This window comes from Dipodomys spectabilis, unplaced genomic scaffold (genome assembly GCF_019054845.1).
Source record: "Dipodomys spectabilis isolate Male_0828 unplaced genomic scaffold, ASM1905484v1 ptg000132l, whole genome shotgun sequence".
NCBI classification, from domain to species: domain Eukaryota; kingdom Metazoa; phylum Chordata; class Mammalia; order Rodentia; family Heteromyidae; genus Dipodomys; species Dipodomys spectabilis.
In genome coordinates, this window is record NW_024870809.1 from 6524826 (window position 1) to 6548106 (window position 23281).

General features: G+C 36.4%; 1 protein-coding gene across 1 annotated transcript in view; it reads right to left on the bottom strand.

The window, feature by feature from the left end:
- The window catches only part of Tbc1d8b (TBC1 domain family member 8B), a 62950-nt gene that overhangs the window by 26766 nt on the left and 12903 nt on the right, over positions 1 to 23281 (bottom strand). The window contains exons 2-8 of the mRNA XM_042690064.1: positions 14621 to 14731; positions 12443 to 12561; positions 11695 to 11920; positions 10234 to 10474; positions 7525 to 7732; positions 6768 to 6932; positions 732 to 881 (exon numbers count right to left, since the gene is read on the bottom strand). Coding sequence (XP_042545998.1) covers positions 732 to 881; positions 6768 to 6932; positions 7525 to 7732; positions 10234 to 10474; positions 11695 to 11920; positions 12443 to 12561; positions 14621 to 14731 — 1220 coding nt within the window. The remainder of the gene's footprint in view (positions 1 to 731; positions 882 to 6767; positions 6933 to 7524; positions 7733 to 10233; positions 10475 to 11694; positions 11921 to 12442; positions 12562 to 14620; positions 14732 to 23281) is intronic.

Genomic DNA, 23281 nt, shown 5'->3' on the forward strand with positions numbered 1-23281 from the left:
TTTCCTCCTAGGAGCCAAACAAAAATTTTAAGCATATACAAACCTAACATCTTTCATTTACTATTTTAGTTTCTCTAGATATTTATTCTATTTCCAGTAACAAAACCTAGCATGTCCTCTGTTTTAATGTAAAGCATCTGACACTCTGCAATACACCATTAACTATTTTAATTCTTTATTTCTTTAAAAACTTTCTATTTTGGTTGTAGGGCTTGAACTCAGGGCCTGAGTGCTGTCCCTGAGTCTCTCAGTGCTCAAGGCTAGTGCTCTACCACTTGAGCCACAGAAACACTTCCAGTTTTTGAGTGGTTAATTAGAGATAAGAGTCTCATGGGAACTTTCCTGCCCAGGCTGGCTTGGAATTGCGATCCTCAGATCTTAGCCTCCAGAGTGGCTAGGATTACAGGTGTGAGCCACTGGCACCCAGCTGTTTTAATTCTTAAACTCACAAAAATGGCAAAAAAAAATCACATCACAGTTAGGAGGTAAAGCTTTGAATTAACCTTGATTGTTCCCAAATCAATGCTACTTGAGTTTATATTATTAGATATCTATGGAAATAAATCCCAGAATCTCCCTTTTATCTTCTTTCTTAAGATTCCTTGTATGTTACGGATTGAAAAAAGGTATATATACATTAGTATTTGTCGGAAAACCTTTTCAAATCAACAGAAAGGTCTTGTATATTATAATTATTTGCGTCCACAGATTGAAATAAATTGGTTGCCTACCACTTTAGAATTAAGTGTCTCCAAATTCTGAGGGTGAAATACTGTCATTAAGGCTTCAGTGCTCACAGTCTTACTGCATTCTTTTTGACTTGCCAAAGACTGCGTTTCAGAGACATCAGAAGGGGTTGCAGAGTCAGAACTAATAGCCACCTGAAAAAAGAAAATCAAAATGTAATTGTCCCAAATGTATGCTTCAAAGATTGTATAGTATCAAATGCCAGTGGCTCAGGTCTGTAATTCTACCTACTCGGGAGGCTGAGATCTGAGGATCGTGGTTTGAGGCCACAGGGCAGAAAACAACCCTGTGAGACTCATCTCCAATTAACCACTCAAAAAAACAACCAACAGGCTGGGAAGGTGGCTCAGTGGTAGAGCACTTGCCTTGCATGCTCAACGCCCTGGGTTCGATTCCTCAAGCACCACATAAGGAAAAAAAAGCCGGAAGTGGCGCTGTGGCTCAAGTGGTAGAGTGCTAGCCTTAAGCTGAAGAGCTGAGGGACAGTGCCCAGGCCCAGAGTTCAGGCCCCACGACCGGACCCCCCCCCCCCAAAAAAAACCCCCCAAAAAAACAACCAACAAAAACCCATAAGTGGCACTACAGCTCAAAGTAGTAGAATGCTAGTCTTGAGGTAGAGAGCTCAGGGATAGCACCCAAGCCCTGAGTTCAAGCCTCATGTCCAACAAAAAAAAGTGTGTAAGAATATAATATTGCTCATGTGTTACCTGTCATTTAAAAATCATAATCTATATACATTTTAGTCATAAGGCAATGTCCTGGGAGATATCAAGAGACTAAACTCTGGAACAGCAAACTCTGAAACCTTGTGAGTCCACACTCCCCTCCCCCCCAAAAACAACAAAATACTGGTACACACATCATTTCAGAATTAACCACAGGCACAAAATGGATTGAATAACACCTAGTCAAAAGCAAAAAAAAAACCAAAACAAAAAAACCCACCCAAAACCTAGTAAGGGTTGAAAATGTAGCTCAGTATTACAATGTGCTTGCCTAGCATTCATGAAACACTGAAAGAAAGAAAAACTAACGAACCTCTAAAAGCATCACAGTGCCAGTGGATTTTACCTTTAGGCTATGCCTATTCATCTAAACTCAAAAGTAAGGCAGCCATGAAAACTCATACTATGAAAGTCAGCAGATCTTTTGGTGTTTCATTTAAAACTTTGGCCCCATAGAACAGTTGGAAGTTTCTGGAAAAGCTCCACTTCTAAGGTATGATCATTTGATGTGATTCACAGCTCGGCTCAATGAAAAAGCCTCTAGGATAGAAGGTGGCAACCAAGGATCTTGCTTTGTAAATAAAATTGTATTGAAACATAGCTATGCCTTTCAGTTATTTTGTCAGTAGCTGCTTTGGCAGTAAAATGGCAAAGTTGATTAAAGACTGTATCGTCTGGAAAACTTAAAATCTATGCCCTCTGACATTTATAGAAAACCCTATTCTAGTGTTTATAGGTCTGTGAAGCAACAGGGTCTAGTACCTTTGTACTTAAATCATAATCATCTGTATTCTTTGAATGAATGTATAATGGCTGCTTTATATTCCATTTATGAACTCCAACAAGTGGTCAAACTCAGGGATATTTTTCTATTGGTTGCTTTTAAAATTATTTTATTTATTTTTGGTGCTAGTACTGGGACTTGGATTTAGGGCCTAGACATGTTCTCTTAGCTTTTTTGCTCATGGGTAGTGCTTTACCACTTGAACCATGACTCCATTTCTGGCTTTTTAATAATTGGAGGTAGGAGTCTTGTGGACTTTTCTGCCTGGGTTGGCTTCAACCGGTGATCCTCAGATCTGACTCCTGAGTAGTTTAGGATTACAGGCATGAGGCCACCCATTCAGGTGGGTGATTTTTTTTAAAGTTTTTATTCATTTTCTAAAATTTAATTTTATTGTCAAGGTGATGTAGAGGAGGTTACAGTTACATACATAAGGAAAAATGAGGGCAGGGGTAACAAGTTCAACAATAAATGTACTCACTACCTAAGTTTGTTTGGGTCATGGGGCTTGAACACCGGAACTGGGCACTGTCCTCAGTTCTTCAGCTCAAGGTGAGCACTCTACCACTTGAGCCATAGTGTCACTTCTGGTTTTCTGGTAGTTAATTGGAGATGAGTCTCACGGACTTTTCTGTCCCGGCTGGCTTTGAATAGTGACCCTCAGATCTCAGCCTCCTGAGTAGCTAGGATTATAGTCGTGAGCCACCTGCACCTGGCTTGTTATTTTTAAGCCTCTTTCCAAGGTTATACTGACCTTTTGAGTCAGTATAATTTAGTAATCCTCCAATTATGGGTCAGATTTCCTTAAATGAGTTAAACATTTAAGTCTTAAATCTCTTTTCCAAGGGAATCTTTGTGTGAAGTTCTAAGTCAAACGAAGCAGTTTAGAAATTAGGCTTAACTTTAGATTTTTTTTTGTCAGTTGTGGGGCTTGAACTCTGGGTCTGGGCGCTGTCCCTCAGTTCTTCAGTTCAAGGATAGCATTCTACCACTTAAGCCACAGTGCCATTAGGCATAACTTTAATATCCTCTTTCAAAATCAGCTAGAGTTGAGTATCTGGGTCCTCCTTCTTCCCTGTTTCTTTCCTTGGTCTACTCAAGTTTCTGCACAAGTCTGTATACATGTAGAGACTATGTCAGGACCTTTCAAATTCCTGAGTACGAAGGATTATAGTTGTAAGTCACCAGTGCCCAGCAGCTTTTTAGGCCCTTTAAAGACACAAACTGCTTTAATAATATTCATGTATTTATAACATAAAGCCAAATGTTTTTTAATATACTCAAAGTTGGGCAATTATCATCATAATCCATGTTTTGTACACTGTTATCACCCCCAAAAGAAATTCTATATTCTTTGTAGTCATTCACTATCACCTTCCTCTCTCTCCTCAAGGTTCTAGATAGCCAGCAATCTGTTACTATAAATATGCTTATTCCGTTTCATCTAATTGGAACCATTTTATATGTGGTACTTTGCATACGACTTCCTTCTAAGCATGTTTTCAAGGTTCATTCATGACATAGTGCCTACCAGGACTTTCTGTCCTTCAATGCTTCTGTACCATTTTACATTCCCAATAGCAACATAGAAGGGCTTCATTTTCTTCACATCTTTCTCAATAATTGTTAACTATCCATCTTTTAAATAATAGCTTTCCTAAGTGATTATGAAGTTGTATTTAATTGTGGGGTTTATTTTGATGGTAGTGGGAATTACACTCAGGGCCTCATGCTTGCTAGGCAGGCACGCTATCACTTGAGTCATACCCCACCCCTTCTGGCTTTGGTTACTTTTCTGGTAAGAGTTTTGTGTTTTGTGCCTGGGCCATCCTGGATTGCTATATCCTTACTTATATCATGGTTGTTGTAGTATGGGTACCATTCAAGGTATATTGTTTTAGTTTAAACTTTATGACTGAGGACCAGTTTATTTACTGGTAACCTATCAAAACTACAGAAAAAATATTAAAAGGTGAGAAAATATAACCTCTTAGCAGGGCACTGGTGGCTCACTCCTGTAATCCTAGATACTCAGGAGGCTGAGATCTGAGGATTGTTGTTCAAAGCCACCCAAGGCAGGAAAGTCTGTGAGACTCTTACGTCCAACTAAACTACTAAAAAAGCTGACATGGAGCTGTTGCTCAAGTAGTAGAGCACTAGCCTTGAAGAAAAGTAACTCAGGGACAGTACTTAGGCCCTGAGTTGAAGCCCTAGGAATGTTGTGTACACACACACACACACACACACACACACACACACACACACACACGAAAATATAACCTCTTAAGCAACAAAACCCTAAGCACAAGTTTATGAGTACAAGTACTTTAGTCTTCATCATGATTACCTCTTAAGTATTCATAAAATCACATTAACATTGATTTTCAAAGTCAGTGGCTTAAAGCAATTTAGATTCTGAATTGTTTAAAGAGCATAATAAAATAGATTATTCAAGGAACAAAACTTTACGTTTTGGAACACGGATTCTGACCTCTTGACCACATCAATTCTGTGAAGTCATTTATATGGGTGCTTACAATTATGACTGGAAAAAACAGTGCTTGTGTCAAATCTAATCATGTGGAGAAAGCAACATAGGCTGCCTATAGCAAACATTCTTTTTGTAAGCAAATATTCTTTTGTTTTTTGATACCTGGCATAAAGTTTAGAAGTAGCATATAGCTTAAACAGTGAAGGAAAATGGGGCAAAGATTAATATCTCCTCATGTGTGCCCATTCTATAAAGTAATAGATTTCAATTTGAATGTCTCACCAATTCAGCATAATACACAGTGACTGTCTATAAAACTCATAATGAAGAGAAAAATACACAGAAAATCTTCTCAAATATAAAAATTATTATCAATACTTTTCTACTTACAGTTCATAATTTAAAATAAAGTATAATTTTCTAAAAAAAGGATTTGTTTTCCTAAGTTAGAAATCAATCTATTACCCCACAGCTAAACTATTTGTAATTTACACTATAAACATAGAAAACTCACTACCCTTGTTTTTAGTAAACAAAACTCAGTAATGCAAGATTAAGCTAATATTCCGGTCTGCATGATGTATAGCCTTTTTTGTGGTACTTGAGCTTGCTAAGCAGGTGATCTACCACGTGAGTCGTGCTCCCAGCCCTGCACTTTGTAGAATAAGGAACTCACTACTTTTTTTTTTGGGGGGGGGGGGGGGTCCGGCCTGGGCGCTGTCCCTCAGCTTTTCAGCTCAAGGCTAGCGCTCTACCACTTGAGCCACAGCGCCACTTCCGGCTTTTTTCTTTTTGCTTATGTGGTGCTGAGGAATTGAACCCAGGGCCTCAGGCATGCAAGGCAAGCGCTCTACCACTGAGCCACCTTCCCAGCCCCTCACTACTTTTTTTAAGTTTAGAAATCCTCACTGGATTTTACTTGTGTTCACATCAAACTTAAGGGTTATTTTAGCTATATAACAGAAAGAAGAATAAAAGATGAAGCTGGAGCAAGAAAATCTCTTGGTGGCCAATATAAAGTTTTAAATTATCTGCCTTCACTGAGGTTCATCAAAGAGAGAGCTAGTCTTATCAATGCTCCAGTAAAACCAAATTCGATTATTTTTAGTCGCTGTAAGGAATGATAATGTACTCTGTACAATTCAAATAAAATAATGTAACCAGCAAAGCCAATATTGGCTTTTCTTGGAATCTTCCATATACACAGTTCTCATTTAAAAGCTTTATCAATCTATTAAAACATGACCTCCTGGACACTGAAAAAAAATATTTGAATTCAGTCTGCCTTGAGTTTCATGAACAATGTACTAAAAATGAGAATTGAGTTCTTAACCATTCTTTGCCAGGAATAGTCTCCTTCAATATTTTGCTAGTAAATTGGTATGCCATTATTTGTCAGATAATGTAAGACTGACTTAGCTAGATATTAAGTAAATGATACTCAGTTTAGTTTACAATTGCTACTTTTCTGCAGTAAGGTCTTGTTGAATTCTCAAGCACAACTGAAGTTGTTAAAAGCCAAGTTATGTGAATGTTCAAGGAATGTATAATATAAAAACACCAACAGTAGAAAAATCAAATTGTAATTCTTAAAATGTAAGTTCCTAAAAAGGATAATAAAGTTCTTAATTCTTACTTCTGCTGTATGATGGGACCTAGACAATGTATATCTTCAGGGTTAGCCTTTTTATGGTGGTACTGGGGTTTGAACTCAGGACATCTCATTTGTTCAGCTGATACTCTATCCCTTAAATCCTATCTCTAGCCCTGCTTTTTGGTGTTATTTTAGAGATGAGTCTAATGTACTTTTCTGCCTAGGCTGGCCTCAAACCATGATCCTGTGAAACTTAATCTCCTGAGTAGCGAGGATCATAGACATGAGCAACCAGCGCCCCACATTCTTTAAAAAGTGTAATCTTCAAAAAAAATAGTTATGAAAAGGAAAATATACATATGAATTCCTTTTGAAATCATACTAAGTACAAAGTTTTCAAGAAGTGGTTGATTGCAATATAATTACCTCAGTATTGATATTACGTCGAGTTGAAGAAGTTCCACACTTGAGCCTGAGTTTTGTCACCAGGTGCTCATATTCTTTAACTTCATTGAAGCGAAATGCTCTTTTTCCTTTGATACTAATGATGACAGATTTGGTGGACTCATCTGTCTTATCTATAGCTAATACCTGGGGAGGAGTAAAAATATATAAGTGAAGCACATTTTCTCTTATTGCTGACATTTTGAGTGCAATATGTTTGACCTCTTTTGTGGCTGAAGGTTTTGATCTGTCACATGAATTATAAAGAAATAGATTTGGGTACTAGTTGTACTTATGACACCAGTTAACTATAGTTAAAATGATTTCAATCTTCAAGGATAAGATTTAACATGTGCCCTTCAAAACTGCCAATACAAATGCAAAATATTCAGTGTTGAGTACTGATAATTTATGTCTCATTTACATAAAAGCTATCAATTCCTTTCTTTTTGATCAAGAATATAAAATGTGATCATTTACATTTTTGTATTCATGTGCTAAATAACTGAATGAGGTAGCTCATTTTACTTCATTCTAAACCTTTATCTGGTTTGAAAAGCTTTTCCTTTTTCTGTTTTTCACTTTTAGTAAGGACCACAAAGGTCTACTAAAAGGAAATATCAGTATTTTAAAAAGCCAGTTCTTTTATCTGGAAGATACTGCATATTAAGCTTTTATTAATTTACAGAATTAAATGATTTTAAAAACTAAAAAGGATATGCAACCAAATTTATATTACCTCTCGTAATGGAATGATTACACTACAAAGATTGCCATCCTGGCTAGTAAAGCAGATATAGTTTTGTGAAATGCACATTTTCCCTTGAGTATTGAGGTGGGTGAACGGAACCCATAAGAAACATTCATGTATCTCTTTCAAAGTCTCTTCTTTGGGCAGCCTAAAGAGGGCATTGAATTGCTCACTGTGAGCTCGATTTTCCAAGCCTCTGTAGGAAAGAAAAAAAGGGGAGGAATGGGCTCAGCTGATGAATTCTAAAGTATACACATGACTATACTGAATAATCTAAATGTAAGCAGATTAGACATGAAATGCTATGTTCTTCACTGAATTTTCAAATGGAAAAAAAAAACATACTCCAAATAAACTCAGTTTGTTACTTTTCTAATTTCATTTTACTACTAGATTAAAATATACAAGACTGAGAATTATAAAGGGATGATTTACTTGAAGACTACTATTATATGTGACTATGGCCAAAACCAATTTTCAAACACAATAATTTACATCTGGTTGTGAGAAAATTTATAGTTATCCAGTTCAAAGTAAAAATAATGAAGACGTATGCCATTAAAATTTAAGGAGGAAGGGCAGTCTTTAGAACATTAAAATTAATTTAGATAAAAATCTAAATGAATATTTAAAAACCTCCAAAGTAGAAGCACAATAAAACAGTATCATTTTCAAAATACTAGGCACAGGATAGAAGTTAATCAGAAGTTAACAAGGAAGCTTGTTAATTACCACATAAATACAGAAATATATTAACAGCACAATTTTTATGGGCTTTAAACACTGTGCTAAGCAACAAAGTTCTAACTCAAATCCAACTAAGTTAAGACTAAATTCATCCTCCTAGCAGGCAGTGTTTGAATATGTGATACTTTATCTTGACTTTTAAACTAATAAATATGACAAGTAAATTACGTTTTTAACCTCACTTAAGTTGCAGTTGGGTGGGTTATTCCACTAATATTTAAAATGTTATTGCAAGAAGAAAATATGCTAAATTTAGTTTCATTAAATTTTTTTTTATCAGTACTAACGTTTGGACACAGGCCTTTACATTCTTGCTCAACCTGGTGGCTCTACTACTTGAGTCATGCCACCAGTCCAACATTTCACCAGTGAACTGAAGTCCAGGCTGGCTTTAAACTGCCATCCTCCAGACCTTAGCCTAAATAGCTAGGATTGTAGGTGTCAGTCACTAGCACCAAGCTCCACTCAGAACTTTGTCAAATATATAATTCTTATATTAAAAAACTTAGATGAAGATACACTAAATTACTGCTGTAAATACTTCTATACTGTTTAACTTTTAGAAGTAATACATATTTGTAAAAACAATACACAGAAGCAGTAATTATATTCTTATTATTAGAAAAAATGATTTGGAAGACTGTCAATTTGCTCTTCATAACTTAATAGAAAAAGGGAAGTCAGGCTCACAAAAGAATCTTAAATCTCTGGATTTTAGAATGGTTTAGTAACAAACAAGAGAAACAAGTGCCCAACTTGGTAGAGCTACGTAGTAGGCACACAAAAACTTGTTCTGGTCTATTCATAGGACTCTGGCTTAGCTGCCTTTTAGATTTCCCCATACAGCAAATACCTTCATTGTATACAAGAGGCTATATACAAGAGGCTGAGAACTGAGGATTGCAGTTGGAAGCCAGCCCAGGCAGGAAAGTCTGTGAGACTCTTATCTCTAATAACTAACCCCCATAAAAGTCAGAAATGGTGCTCTGGCTCAAGTAGTATAGTACTACCCTTAATCAAAAGAAGCTCAGGGACTGTACTCAGGCCCTAAATTCAAGCCCATGACTGGCACACACACACAAAAGAAGAAATTTTAAAATGTGTATACACTGCTACCTATTTCTGAATCTTTTCTCCTTCTGTCCTTTGGCAAGTTCCTTTCACTCAACTCAGTGTTGAGCAAGCCTAAAGGGCTCTTGGTCAGTTTCAAGAAAGTACATACAGTAGCAGTTGTAACTGATACTTCCTTTTTTATTTTTGAGACAGAGTGAGCCTGTGAGACTAGGAATGCAATCAACTTTGGGATCTTCCTGCCATAGTCTCCCACAGTCACTTCTACTGTTAGCACTTACCAGGGTTTTACATTTTACAAACTTTCCTCTGTTTCACTCATTCCTTATAATTGCCCTGAGGTAGAAATGACACATAAGAAAACCAAGGGTCTATGAGATTATGACTTGTTTAAGGATTTCTCCATATTCATACTTAAGAATGAAGTATGACTTAAAAATCATGCTATCTATAATTAACTATATTTTTGGTAGTACTGGCAATTTGAACTCAGGGCTTCACACTTGCAAGGTTCTCTAAATTATCTTTTTAAAATAAATATAACTCCAGACTTGCAATTAGAGTATTCACCGAGAAATCTAGAGTTAAAAATACACATACACAGAAACACACCTCATTATTTCTAAAAGTACTCCAAAAATACTATTTACATAATAGTTCAATTTTATGTTCAAATTATAATTTTCAAACTTAACTTCTATTATTTCTTAGTATTAAACCTCATGGATAGTAAACAATTTTTGAAATGCTATCAATAGACTCAAGAGCTATGAATAAAGAAAAACTATCCTTTAACAAAAAGCAGTTAACATTTTGTGCTAATTAATGATTTTATCCTTACAGTAAACAACAGTTTAAGAAATATTGAGTTTTGAATACCTTTTGGTTATTTGTAGTGGATCATCTAGGACTGGATCATTTTCAAATGTTTCCTTATCGAAAAGTCGCCTTATAGCATAGTTTGCCAGTTGTTCCATAAGAAGGTATGTTTCATTAATGTGCAAAAACATTGAAAAGTAGTAACTCTCTCCTTGGGAACACACATGAATACTCTCTGTCAGGAGGACATTTGAAGTCTTCTCAAGTTTTGAGATTGCATCCCAGGAGATAACAAGTTTTACTGCAAAAAAGAGTTGTAAGTAAGCATGATTCAATTCTCAATATTCATTTCTGTTAATAAATCAGATATCTTAAAATAACAACTACTTACGTTTTAAATAGCTAAAATAACTTAGAGTTTGAGATTAGTTAAAAATGAGAAGCATTACTATGAATATACACTAACTTCAGAACAGATATACACTTAAAGAATTAAAACTGACTCTAGGCCAGGCACTAGTGACTCACACCTGTAATCCTCAAGAGGCTGAGATATGAGGATTCTAGTTTGAAGCCAGCCCAATCAAAAAAAGCATGTGGAATTCTTATTTCCAATTAATTACTAAAAAGCCAGAAGTGGAGCTGTGGTTTAAGTGGCAAAGTGTCAGCCCTGAGTGATAAATTCAAGCCTCAGTACTGACACAACAAAAACTAAATAACAACCCTTCCCGTCCCTCCCCCCTTCCAGACTCTAACTTGATGTTTAAGTCTATCTGCTTATATAACTATCTAATTACATTGTATAATCACTGACTGAAAAGATATGTGCATATGCTACAAGCAGTGATGTTTTATTCCTCTGTGGCTGCAAAATATTATGTGTGTCATTAGGTACAATGACTACTAATATATACTCTATATTTCAAGCAATAATTAAAATATGGACTGAAAAATTATTTTGTTATTTTTGTGTAATACTGAGGACTAAACCCAGGGCCTTGGGCATGTTAGGCAAGAACTCCACCTCTTGGGCTATGCCCTTAGCCTTCTATTTGTATTTTGTTTTTAGATAGTTTCTCACTAACTTTGCCAGGGCTAGTCTTGTACTTGAAGATTCTCCTACCTCTGCTTCCCAAGTAGCTGGAATACATGTGTGACAAACGTGTGACAGCCAATGAAATGCTCTTTAAACCAAAGCAACTGGGATGTGTCACACATCCCAAGTAGCTGTAATATATCACATCTGGCTGCACATAGGTAGTTTGTAAAAAGGGAACAAGACAGATTACTATCATTTAATATTAATTCACTTCCCACAATATGAGAGCCTTTTTTTACACAATTTCTAATGTTTTCCTATGTTAAATAACCTGTTTTATTTTTATAGATGAAATGAACTTTTGTAGTTGTAGTTTAATTACCTTTAATATCAATCCCATTATTTTATATACAATGAATACCACTACAGAGTTGACAGGTTAGTCAACAAATTCAAAGCCATGATAAGAAAAAAAAACTTACTTTCTGATCCCAGCAAAAAAGAATAGAAACTCAGAAAGTTGGTACTAAGATAAATCCAACCCTGACAAGGAACCCGTCCTTTCCAATAGCTGCATGAATAATAGGTTACTAATTTCTCCTGCTCTGGTAAACCAAAAGATTTTTCAAATTTCAAAAGGGCTTCTCGAAATTTCTCAGGATCATCTTCTTTTGCGAAACTTTGTTTTCCCTCCTCAGCAATTAATCCCTAGAGGAGAAAAAATATTTTTGAAAATTTATCATCATTTACCAATAAGAACACATTATATACATTTAATTTTAAATAGTCAATAAAACACAATGGCATATATCTCTACAGGTACGTGTTATATGTATTTGTGTACATATATATGTGTAGTACATACACACTTAGGATGAAAGTGAGAAAATGTTCTTCAGTTTTATGTTACATTTCTTTCTAATGCTTTAGAAGGATCTACCAGAAATATAAATGTTAACTATCTTCTTTGAATCAACAAAAATTTTATTCAAACCCAAAACTCAAGAGATAATGAAATGAAAATACCACTACAACATTTACAAGGGAAAAAAAGACAAATAACTGACTTTAGAATTCTTTAAGAACTAGTTCTGGCATTCATATATGTGTTTCTACCAATTCTGAAACATACCAGTTTTTTTAATCAACCTTTCATGCAACCTCTGATCCTTACCTAAGAAGGCAAAAGACATTACCAGTCCATTTACAAAGTACATCCATGCTACTTACTCTTATCTTGCCTTGCACAAAATTAGTAATATCTTCATTTGAATCAAATACAGATAAAGTTGTCATGATATTTTGTTCCAACCATTCCCAATGCTTGGTTATTTCTTCTTTGCTGGCTCCTAATTAACAACATGAGAAGGAAAGGCTTAAGGAAAATTCCACAACAAATCTGCTCTTGAATTTAGAGGCTTAGTTTTGAAAAATACTCCCTCCCTTTCAGAAATGATCATAAAGTAATAAAAGCATTAAGCATATTCATCATAAAGTAATAAAAGCATTAAGCATAAGTATATGTGGACATGATCAGTAGATGTCAGTATAGAAAGAGTAAGATAATAAGAGGGGAAAAAAGTATTTCAGCTTGTGAAAAAAGAAAAACTTCTGAAAGCAAAGTAACAGTCTGGTGTCTAGAGAGCAACCACTGTCTTTCATGAGAACATGTGCAGTACTGAATTACATGTAAACATATTCAAATTCTGGTTCTTCAACTAACATCTAGTCTAAAATCTATGTGGTAAAGATGGCATGCAAGTAACAATCCTATGCATTTTATGTATAAGTGGATTTCCATTGTGGCCAATCAACTTTTGAGAGTCAGATTAAATATTATTTCTAGATTGCTTTGGATTAAAGAACATTTCATTGGCTGTCAATATCTTCTACACCAGGCAATGTATTATTTTTGGCAGTACAGAAGGATTGAACCCAGCGCCTATTGCTTGTCAGGCAAGCTATGCCCTAGCCCTTTTGAGATAAGGTCTCCCTAATTTTCCCTGGACTGACCTTAAACTCATGATCCTCCTGCCTCTGCCTTCTGAATCATAGAGATGTGCTACTATACCCAGCCCCCCATATGCTTTTAAGATCTTCTCAGAATTGTAGATTATATAAACATTATTGAAAAGAAGTAACAATGCAAAAATTGCCTACCTCCTACTATTCACCTAGAATTTTGTTCATATTACTAAAGTCAGCACACTAAGAGTAAAAGAGCTTTCCTTAATGTAGCATGAATAAAAATTATGAAGAAATTTTAAGACCATTATTTTTATCCATTTGGCTTAATAAAGAAGTACATTTTCAGGTAATTGTATTTTTTTAAAGTAAGTTTCATTTAGAAGAATAATTTATATAATAATTCTTTACTTTTTTAAAGCAGAAAGGACAGGTTTCTTCTAAGTAATTTTGACTAACCAGATTTAGAACTGAGGTTACAGAATTTTCAAATTTCACTTTCACTTAGCATTTTATTTTAAAAATCCAGGAGAAAAGACTCCTCAGCCAAACTAAAAGAAATTTAGGGGAAAGAACAAAAAGCCATATCCTAAAAATTAATACTATGCTATATGTTCACACATATGAAATATGTGTGGGCTTAAAAAATACTTTGACTTACTTTACTAGGAAGAATTATTCTAATTCCTTTCCTACCCATAATATATGTGTGGAGACATCTGAAGCACATTAATATAAATGAATAATATAAGACATTATTTCATAGTTGAAGGATAAAATGCTTTTGTGAGAAAGTAGGCATGTGAATTTTAAAAAGTTAAATTAAAAAAATTGTTTTTACAGTCCTGGGGCTTAAACTGAGGGCCTCATGCTCTTGGTTTGTGTGCTCAGCTGGTACTCTACCACTTGGGCCATGCCACCAGCTTTGCTTTTTCATAGTTATTTTGGAGATAAGAGTCTCAGCAATTCCTCTGCCTTCAAATTGTTATCCCCTAGATCCCAGCTTCCTGAATAGCTAGGATTACATGCTGGTAAACAGCTTCAGACTTATCCTCTTTAGGAACAACCTTTAAATTTTGGACTCACAGTTAAGTTCAGATTCTCCTCATTTAGTTATTCTAAATTATTTGGGGGAAAATTCTTATCTTCAAGTCATATTTCATGGGAAGAATCATGTCTTTCCAGCAGTTAGAGTCATGTAGCAGTAACAAGACAAAAATCTGCCCAGAATCAGCATTGCTGGACCACATGCTTCAAGTCTCTTAGACCAATGGAATTATTAATTAATTAATTAATTAATCTGTAATTGTTCTTAAACAGGCAAAGTAGAGTCACACATTTAACTCACTTCTAAATCTTAAAACAATTAAGGAATATAAATAAATTTAAATATTCACTTTATTATGTTTATTGTATTTTAACTATTTTCAAAATCATACTCACCACATGCAATTGACCAGTAAAGTTGAGAATCTGGCGTCTGGTGTAGGATGCGAAATGGAGCTACTTTAGCAGTAGAGTCTAAGACTGAATCAAGGGTCCCAACCAGAAGCCCTATTGTAATACAAAGATGGTTGAAATCATTTTATATAACAAACTGACTTCTTTAACAAAATGTATAGCCTGAGTCTTGATACACATTTGTTCTTTTATTTTTCTTTTTTGGGGCAGCTTTTAAAAAAATTACATTAAAAAGTTTTATTGTTATATTCCAACACATTTACAATGTATTCTAATCAATCTCACTCCCTCTATCACTTTCCCTTCCCAAAACAATTTCAGTAAGTTTCCTTGCTCTATTTTAACCTTTGATACAGACTTTTAAGGAAAGATACATAATTGAGATGAAGAGATTATCATGACCAGAGTGAGTAGTATTTAGGAAAATCATCTTCCAATAAAAAGTCATGTTGAATTATCCAAATCTTACAATGTATTTGCAGTACTTATAAACTTCCACAAAGCAGCTGTGTATATAATAGAAAAGAATATAGAATCTACTAGGTGTTGGTGGCTAATGTCTATGAAACTAGCTACTTAGGGGGCTGGAAAGGTGGCTCAGTGGTAGAGCGCTTGCCTTGCATTCATGAGGCCCTGGGTTCAATTCCTCAGCACCACATAAGCAAAAAGAAAAAAGCCGGAAGTGGCGCTGTGGCTCAAGTGGTAGAGCGCTAGCCTTGAGCTGAAGAGCTGAGGGACAGTGCCCAGTTCCAGAGTTCAGGCCCCACGAACGGACCTCAAAAAAAGAAACTAGCTACTTAGGAGGCTGAGATCTGGAGGCCTGTTGACATAGAATTAGCCTAGGCAGAAAAGTCTTCAAAACTCTAACTCCAATTAACCAGCAAAAGCTGGCATGAGTAAAGTGAAAAGAATGACAGTCATGATCAAGAAAGCCAAGTCAAGCTGGGCGCTGGTGGCTCACGCCTGTAATCCTAGCTACTCAGGAGGCTGAGATCTGAGGATCGCGGTTCAAAGCCAGCCCGGGCAGGAGAGACCGTGAGACTCCTATCTCCAATAAACCACCAGAAAACCGGAAGTGGCACTAGCTCAAGTGGTAGAGCGCTCGCCTTGAGCTGAGGGACAGCACCCAGGCCCAGAGTTCAAGCCCCATGACCGACAAAAAAAAAAAAAAAGAAAGCCAAGTCATACAGTATTTTCACAATAAAAAAATAATTAATTAAAAAAAAGAAAGCCAAGTCAGAGTTTGAATCATGGAGCCAGCAAGCAAACAAAAAGAATGCATAGAAAGTGGTATCAGAGAATACCTGCATCTCAACCTTGGCTGGTCACTTGTTTTCAATTTCATTGTACTGGGGGCTGAAAAGGTGGCTCAGTGGTAGAGCACTTGCCTTGCATGCAGGAGGCCCTGGGTTCGATTCCTCAGCACCACATAAGCAGAAAAAAAAGCTGGAAGTGGCGCTGTGGCTCAAGTGGTAGAGTGCTAGCCTTGAGCTGAAGAGCTGAGGGACAGTGCCCAGGCCCAGAGTTCAGGCCCACGACCGGACTCCCCAATTTCATTGTACTTATCATTTCTGCATCATCAGTAAAACAAAAATCTGCCTTCAAATTGTTATCCCCTAGATCCTAGCTTCCTGAATAGCTAGGATTACACGCTGGTAAACAGCTTCAGACTTATCCTCTTTAGGAACAACCTTTAAATTTTGGACTCACAGTTAAGTTCAGATTCTCCTCATTTAGTTATTCTAAATTATTTGGGGGAAAATTCTTATCTTCAAGTCATATTTCTATCACAAAGGATTGTGGTAAACATTAAATAATCAAATATAAATCATTCAAAACAACGTTTAAGCACACAGCAAAAAACTCAGTATTAGTTACTTTAAAATAAGAAAATCTAACCCAGACTGTGCATCCTAACTCCCCAATCAGGGCAGCTCTGAGACCTGCAGCTTTAATCCAGGAACTCAGGGCTTATTTTTCTGATTAAAGAGAATAAATATGTCATGCTTCTGTAAGGTATATTAATTAGATAGGTTTCATTAGGTAGCCAATGAAGAGAACACCACACGGTTTTCAGGCAGGAAAAGAAATTTATTTACAGAACTGTTCCTCACCCCCCACCCCCCCATGCATGGTGGAGAGGCCTGGCCCACCCCAGGGCTTATCAAGGCCAGGGATGGGAAGAGATGTGGCCACACTGGATCTGACGTGACCTCAGGGCCTGGGACCCTCCTACAGTCAAGTGGGAGGCTGACTGGGGGCAGCCCAGGATGTGATCTCTCAGGAGGGGGAGGTGACTGCTCCCAGGTGTGCCAGTTACCTAGGTAACACAGATATTGGGTAGAAACTTAGCCAAGGGGTAGGGATGTGTCTGCACGGGGCCTGCCTGGCTCAGGGCAGACTTTACAGCAGTTAGTCTTAAAAAATAAGATAATGAAATAAGATAAAAATTGTCATTAATAATAACATATTGTAAAATTTTTTTTTCTTTTTCTTTTTTTATTGTGAAAATACTGTATAGAGGGGTTACAATTACATCGGCAAGATAATGAGTACATTTCTTATCAAGCATTGCAGCCTCCTCCTTTGTTTCCCCTTCCCATCACTTATCACCCCCCCGCCCCCCGCCCCCGCCAAAGTTGTAAAGTTCGTTTTTCGACATTACGTCTTGTAGATCTCATTGTTGCAATGGGTCCACCTGTATCCCTATTTAAACGATTTGTTTTTTCCCTTCCCCTCCACAAATTATACCAACATCAAATACAGTGAAAGCAGGGTTTATACCGTGGGGGAAGGACATACAAAGCAGCAAAAAAATCATCTTATAAATATATTTGAAACAATCGCATGAAAGAAAAAACATTTGAATACTTATCTTGAGGTTCATTTCACCTAACATCAACTTATCTGACCTTTTGTTGGTGGGAGTGTAAACTTGTTCAACCACTTTGGAGAGTAGTATGGAGGTTCCTCAAAAGACTATACATAGAGCTCCCCTATGACCCAGCAAACCCACTTTTAGGCATTTACCCGAATGATCACAAACAGGACCATACTAAAGCTACCAGCACAACTATGTTTATTGCAGCATTATTTACCATAGCTAAGATATGGAACCAACCCAAATGCCTCTCAGTAGATTAATGGATAAAGAAAATATGGTATATATACACAATGGAATTCTATGCCTCAATCAGAAAGAATGACATTGCCCCATTTGTCAGGAAATGGAAAGACTTGGAAAAAATTATATTAAGTGAAGCCAAGCCAGGCCCAAAGAAACATAGGTCCCATGGTTTCCCTTATTTGCAGTAACTAGCATATGTCTAAAAGTTTTTATTAAGCTGGGCACTCATGTCTCAGTCCTGTGATTGTAGCTACTTCAGGAGGCTGAGATCTGAGGATCATAGTTCAAAGCCAGTCTGGACAAGGAAAGTCTGTGACTCTCATCTCCAACTAACCACCAGAAAAACCTGGAAAAGGGTTCTTGATTTTAGCCATTCTAACTGGAGTGAGGTGGTAACCCCTCTGTACAGTATTTTCACAATAAAAAAATAAAAATAAAAACAAAACAAAAAAAAAACAAATTAAAAAAAAACCTGGAAAAGGAGCTGTGATTCAAGTGGTAGAGCACTAGATTTGAACACTAAAGCCCTCAGAGCCCAGGCCCTGAGTTCAAGCCCTAAGACTGGCATGAAGAAGATTCCCCCCTCCCTTTTTTTTCTTTTTACAATTCTTATTTCCTCAATATGGAATCTGAGTACTTGATTGATTAGTTCCACTTAAATTATCTGGCTAGATTTTCCACTACTTTCTACAACAAAATTTGCTGTTTTCTTAAGCAAACAGCTAAGTTCTCCCTTAGCGTTTTGCTAAATAATTATTAAATTTTTTTACTGAAAAATGCTAGCAAAAGTCTTCTACCCCAGTTCAGATAGTCTACATTTTATATTTTATATTTTCTGTGTGTGTGTGTGTGTGTGTGTGTGTGTGCGCGCGCGCGTGCATGCGCCAGTTCTGGAGCTGGAACTCAGGGCCTGGATGTTGTCTTGAGCTTTCTTTACTTAAGGCTAGTGGTCTACCACTTGAGCCACAGCTCCACTTCTGGTTTTCTGGTGGTTAATTGGAGATAAGAGTTTCATGGACTTTCCAGCCAGGGCTTGCTTTGAACTTTGATCTTCAGATTTCAACTAGAATTTCAGGCATGAGCCTTCGGCACCAGCTTCATTTTATATTTTCTTCAAAACATACTTCTATGTGATTTTCACTGGCAATCCTAGGCAATAATGTTTTCCCTGTTCTCTGAACACTTATTCTACATAAGTTTTATACTACACAATTTAGCATTTGCGTAGTAGGGTGATTATTAAAATCACTTTCTATGTGCTTCATGTACAATATTTGTATATTCTTATGAACATTACTAGGGCTCACTATAGCTATGCTTTCTACCTCTGAATTTGGATTCTTAAGTTTCAACATATGCTTGCTAACCTAGCAATGTCAGTGGAATGAATGGACTACACAAATTTACTTATCTTTTCTAGACACTTTAATTGGTTGAGCATTGTTTTTGGTTTACAGATTTTTGAAAGAAATTATAATCAATTATAAATGAGAAGTTTAGCTTTTTCTTCATCTTTACCTACTTGAAAGGAATTAATATTTCAAATAAGCTTTGAATGAGCATATAAGTAATTCGGTAGATATGAGGCAGGAAATTATTATAAACACAAAAGGCAATACATTGGTAGAAATCAAAGAGAGTAAGGGATATTTGATTGGCTGAAAACAAGGTGGGATAATGGATGTAAGAACAGATAAAAAGTTAAAACAGCCAGGCACCTGTAATCTTGGCTACTCAGGAAGGCTGAGATCTGAGGATCATAGTTTGAAGCCAGCCCAGCCAGGCTAACAGTAAGTCCATGAGGCTCTTATCTCCATTTAATCACCAGAACAGCTGGAAATGGAGCTGTGACTCAGGTGGTAGAGTGAAAGCCTTGAGCACAAAAGCTCAGGGACAGTGGCTTGGACCTGAGTTCAAGCCCCAAGTCTGGCACACACACAAAAAGTAAAAACAGTGTGCACAAATGCAACATTATATCTATTAGCAAACCAACAGAGGGTTTTAAAAGTATAGCTAAAGATGACTTTGGCAATTACAGTAGAAAGGAAAGAAATCATTTGCAAATTATTGTAAAAATGGTTCACCTAATGTGCAAAATCCTAGGTTTAATTCCTAGCACAGCAAAAGAACAAAAAGGCTATGAATTGAAGATTTTGTTATAAAGTAGAAACCAAGGCCAGAAGTAGTGGCCCATGCCTGTAACCTTAGTTATTTGAGATATGGAAGAAGGAGGATCTGAGTTTGAGGCCAACCTGGAAAAATTAGTGAGATCCTATCTCCCAAACAAGTATCAAAAACACAAAAAGGATCAAGTGCTGGTGCATCACATCAGTAATCCTAAATACTCAGGATTCTGAGATCTGGAGGTCTACAGTTTGAAGCAAGACAGGGTAAGAAAGTCTGTGAGAGTCCATCTCCAAAATGACCAGCAAAAAGCTGCACTTACAGCTTAAGTTGTAGAGTGCTTGCTAAGTAGGCAAGCTGAGCAAGCAAGACAAGCAAGTATGAGGGTTGTGTATTGGGGGGGGGGGGGGGAACACACAAAAAAGAACTGAGGATTTGGTCAAAGTGGTAGTGTATCTGCCTTGCATGCATGAGGCCCTGGGTTCAATCTCTAGTACTACCCATCAAAAAAAGAGAGAGAAAAGAAAAGGAAACCAGAAAACCCAGACAAACATTATGGAAGAGGAGGAACTGGGAAAGAGAATGGAAATGAAAATTAGAAGAGCAAATTACACTTAACTAACAATGAGGAATCACTGGAAGATTTGAGGATGAAAGGAAAAATATTTCTATGACTTTTAGCATTGAAGCACAGTGACTGAGAAATGAGAGATTTGGCCAAGGATAAAGAAAGAAAAGTAGTCACTTAAGGGCAATATGACAATGTAATTCGAAAATGAACAAAAGGGAAGTATTCTCACTTTGAAGACAGGAGAATGAAAATATTCAAATGAAAGATAAAAGAATAGTAGCAAAAAGGCAACCAAAGGAGGCAGTTACATTCAGGTTGACAAATGGCATCAATATATGTGTATAAAACTGACAAAGATATCAAAATAAAGGAATTAAAACTTCAAATGAAATGTTTATTAAAAACAAGACAGTTTGGCTGGGCACCAGTGGCTCAGTTCTGCAATACTGCTGAGATTTAAAGATTGTGATTTGAAGCCAGCCCCAGTAGGAAAGTCTGAGTCATGAGATTCTCATCTCCAGTTAATCACAGAAAATGCCTCAAGTAGAGTTGTGGCTCAAGTGGTAAGAGTGCTAGCCTTGTGCAAAAGGAGCTCAGGAATAGTCCATAGGCCCAGAGTTCAAGCCCCAGGACCAGCCAAAAAAAATGAAGTTTTAGCTGTTAGATTTGATAACGTTTATCTACCAGGAATTTACATTCTCAAAAAGGTTTCAAAAGAAAAAATGTCAAATTTGCAATAAGAAGCCATAGATTTTTTTTTAATAAACTAGCTTAAATTCTATCTCTTTATTCACATACACTATATAAAGTAGTGAATACAAACTGGAAGAAAAAAAGGGGTAAAGTTTGGGTCAGTTGAAATACAATAGTGGCAGTATGGACAGGTGAAGAGACAGAGAACAAAGGAGCAGCCACAGAACGATTTCTAAGTGATATAACAGAAACAGTCATAGACTTTGAGTGTCCTATACTGTATACAAAAGAAACTTTTAATATAAGTGCTCAAAATTAGGCAGTTAATATAAAGCTATGCAACAAATAATTTGGAAGCTAGCACTAGAATACATTTCCAGTCACTTGGGGGACTCTTTCAGCTCATTAGGCTGTAATCATGATCAAGTCCCTGCAAGTCATGCAGGAACTAATATCTGCCTATTGTCTGGGTTCTAAAAGTACAAGAAAACAAGCAGACCACTTTAGATTGCTTTCTATATACACAGAGGGTTTATCATTTGATAGTCTGAATAGTCAAGGTTATGAAGTAGTCTAATTTAAAACATCTATAAATTCAAACCATCTTCTGAATGACTAAAAGACTAAGGTAGCAGTCAATATTCTACACCCTAGTGAAGGTCTATAGATAGCAACCTGCCATATAAGTAATGCCCAGCTTTCTAAGGAAATTCACCATCATAATTGAAGGGGAAAATAATTAAATGTCATAAGAAGATAACAAAATAGGTACTTACATAGATAATAACTACTGTTTATGAACCAATTCTTTTTGACCACATAACTATAGAATTCAGAAATGATAAATACCCTAACATAATCCACCCTCCAGCATATTCATCCTCTCTATAACAACATGAAAGACAGTCTTACTTTGAGTTTACTTCTCAGGCAGCCTACTGCATTGATGTGAATTTCTATTAGAAAGTCCTTTGTAAAATATGGAAGGATCTATATAACCCAATGTTTTGTTAGGTCCAGTTTCTAGGGTTTTTTATGATTTATGCATAGAGCCTCGTGCTTGTGTTTAATGTTCCTGTCTTGAATTCTTACTATCTGAAGGAGTCTTTTGTTTTCATTTTGTAGTGGATCCCACAAATTAAACCTGGTGATAGTGGTTCTCTAGCCAGTGAGATAATGGAGGAGCCCTTACTTTCTTCTTCTATACATATTTTTTTGAAACTTTTATAACATACACTTTTAACATATATTAAAAACAAAGTTATTTTCTACTCATTGAAAAGAAAAATAAGGGAAAAATTCTTTTTCAGTATAAATGCAACATTAGAATAACACAAAACATAAAATCTGTCAACATGACAGATATTCTAATATGAACATGCTATCTTGCATCCTGTTATTCCCTTTTAACTTAAAATACAGTTAGCTTTTTCAACTGTTAAGTTGTCAAAGTCTGATTATTTCTTCTATCATTCTCTTAATACACTTAATTTTAAAATTTGAGATAGGGTCTTTTTTTTTTAAAATTGAGACCAATGTCTTACTGTAGTTGGGATGGCAGATGCCTGTTACCACACCCAATGTCTTCCAATGAGGTATCTTATATAGTTTTTTTTTTGTCCAGGCTGGCCTCAAACTGCAATTCTTCAGGATCTTAACCTGAGGCATACTTGTTATGACAAACATGTTAAAACACACAGCTATTGGTTAAGAAGGTGTCTTGCAAATGTTTTGCGGAGTTTAGCCTTGAACCATAATCCTCCTGATTTCAGTTTCCAGAACTGACAGGATTAAATTTGTGAGCTACCACACCTGGCTCCGATGAGTATTTTTAAATTTTTTATTATTATTTTTAAGTAGTTGTACAAAGAAGGTCCCATTCTACAGAACAGTATATGAATACAAGGTGTCTGACAACAATGTCACCCATTGCTCCTAACCCATCCTTGGTGGGGCCTAAATTCTGGGCCTGGTGCTGTCTCTCAGCTCTTCAGCTCAAGGCTAGCACTCTACTACTTGAGCCAAGTACTACTTCTGGCTTTTTTGGTTATGTGGTGCTGAGGAATCGAACCCAGGGCCTCATGCATGCAAGGCAAGCACTCTACCACTGAGCCACCTTTCTAGCCAC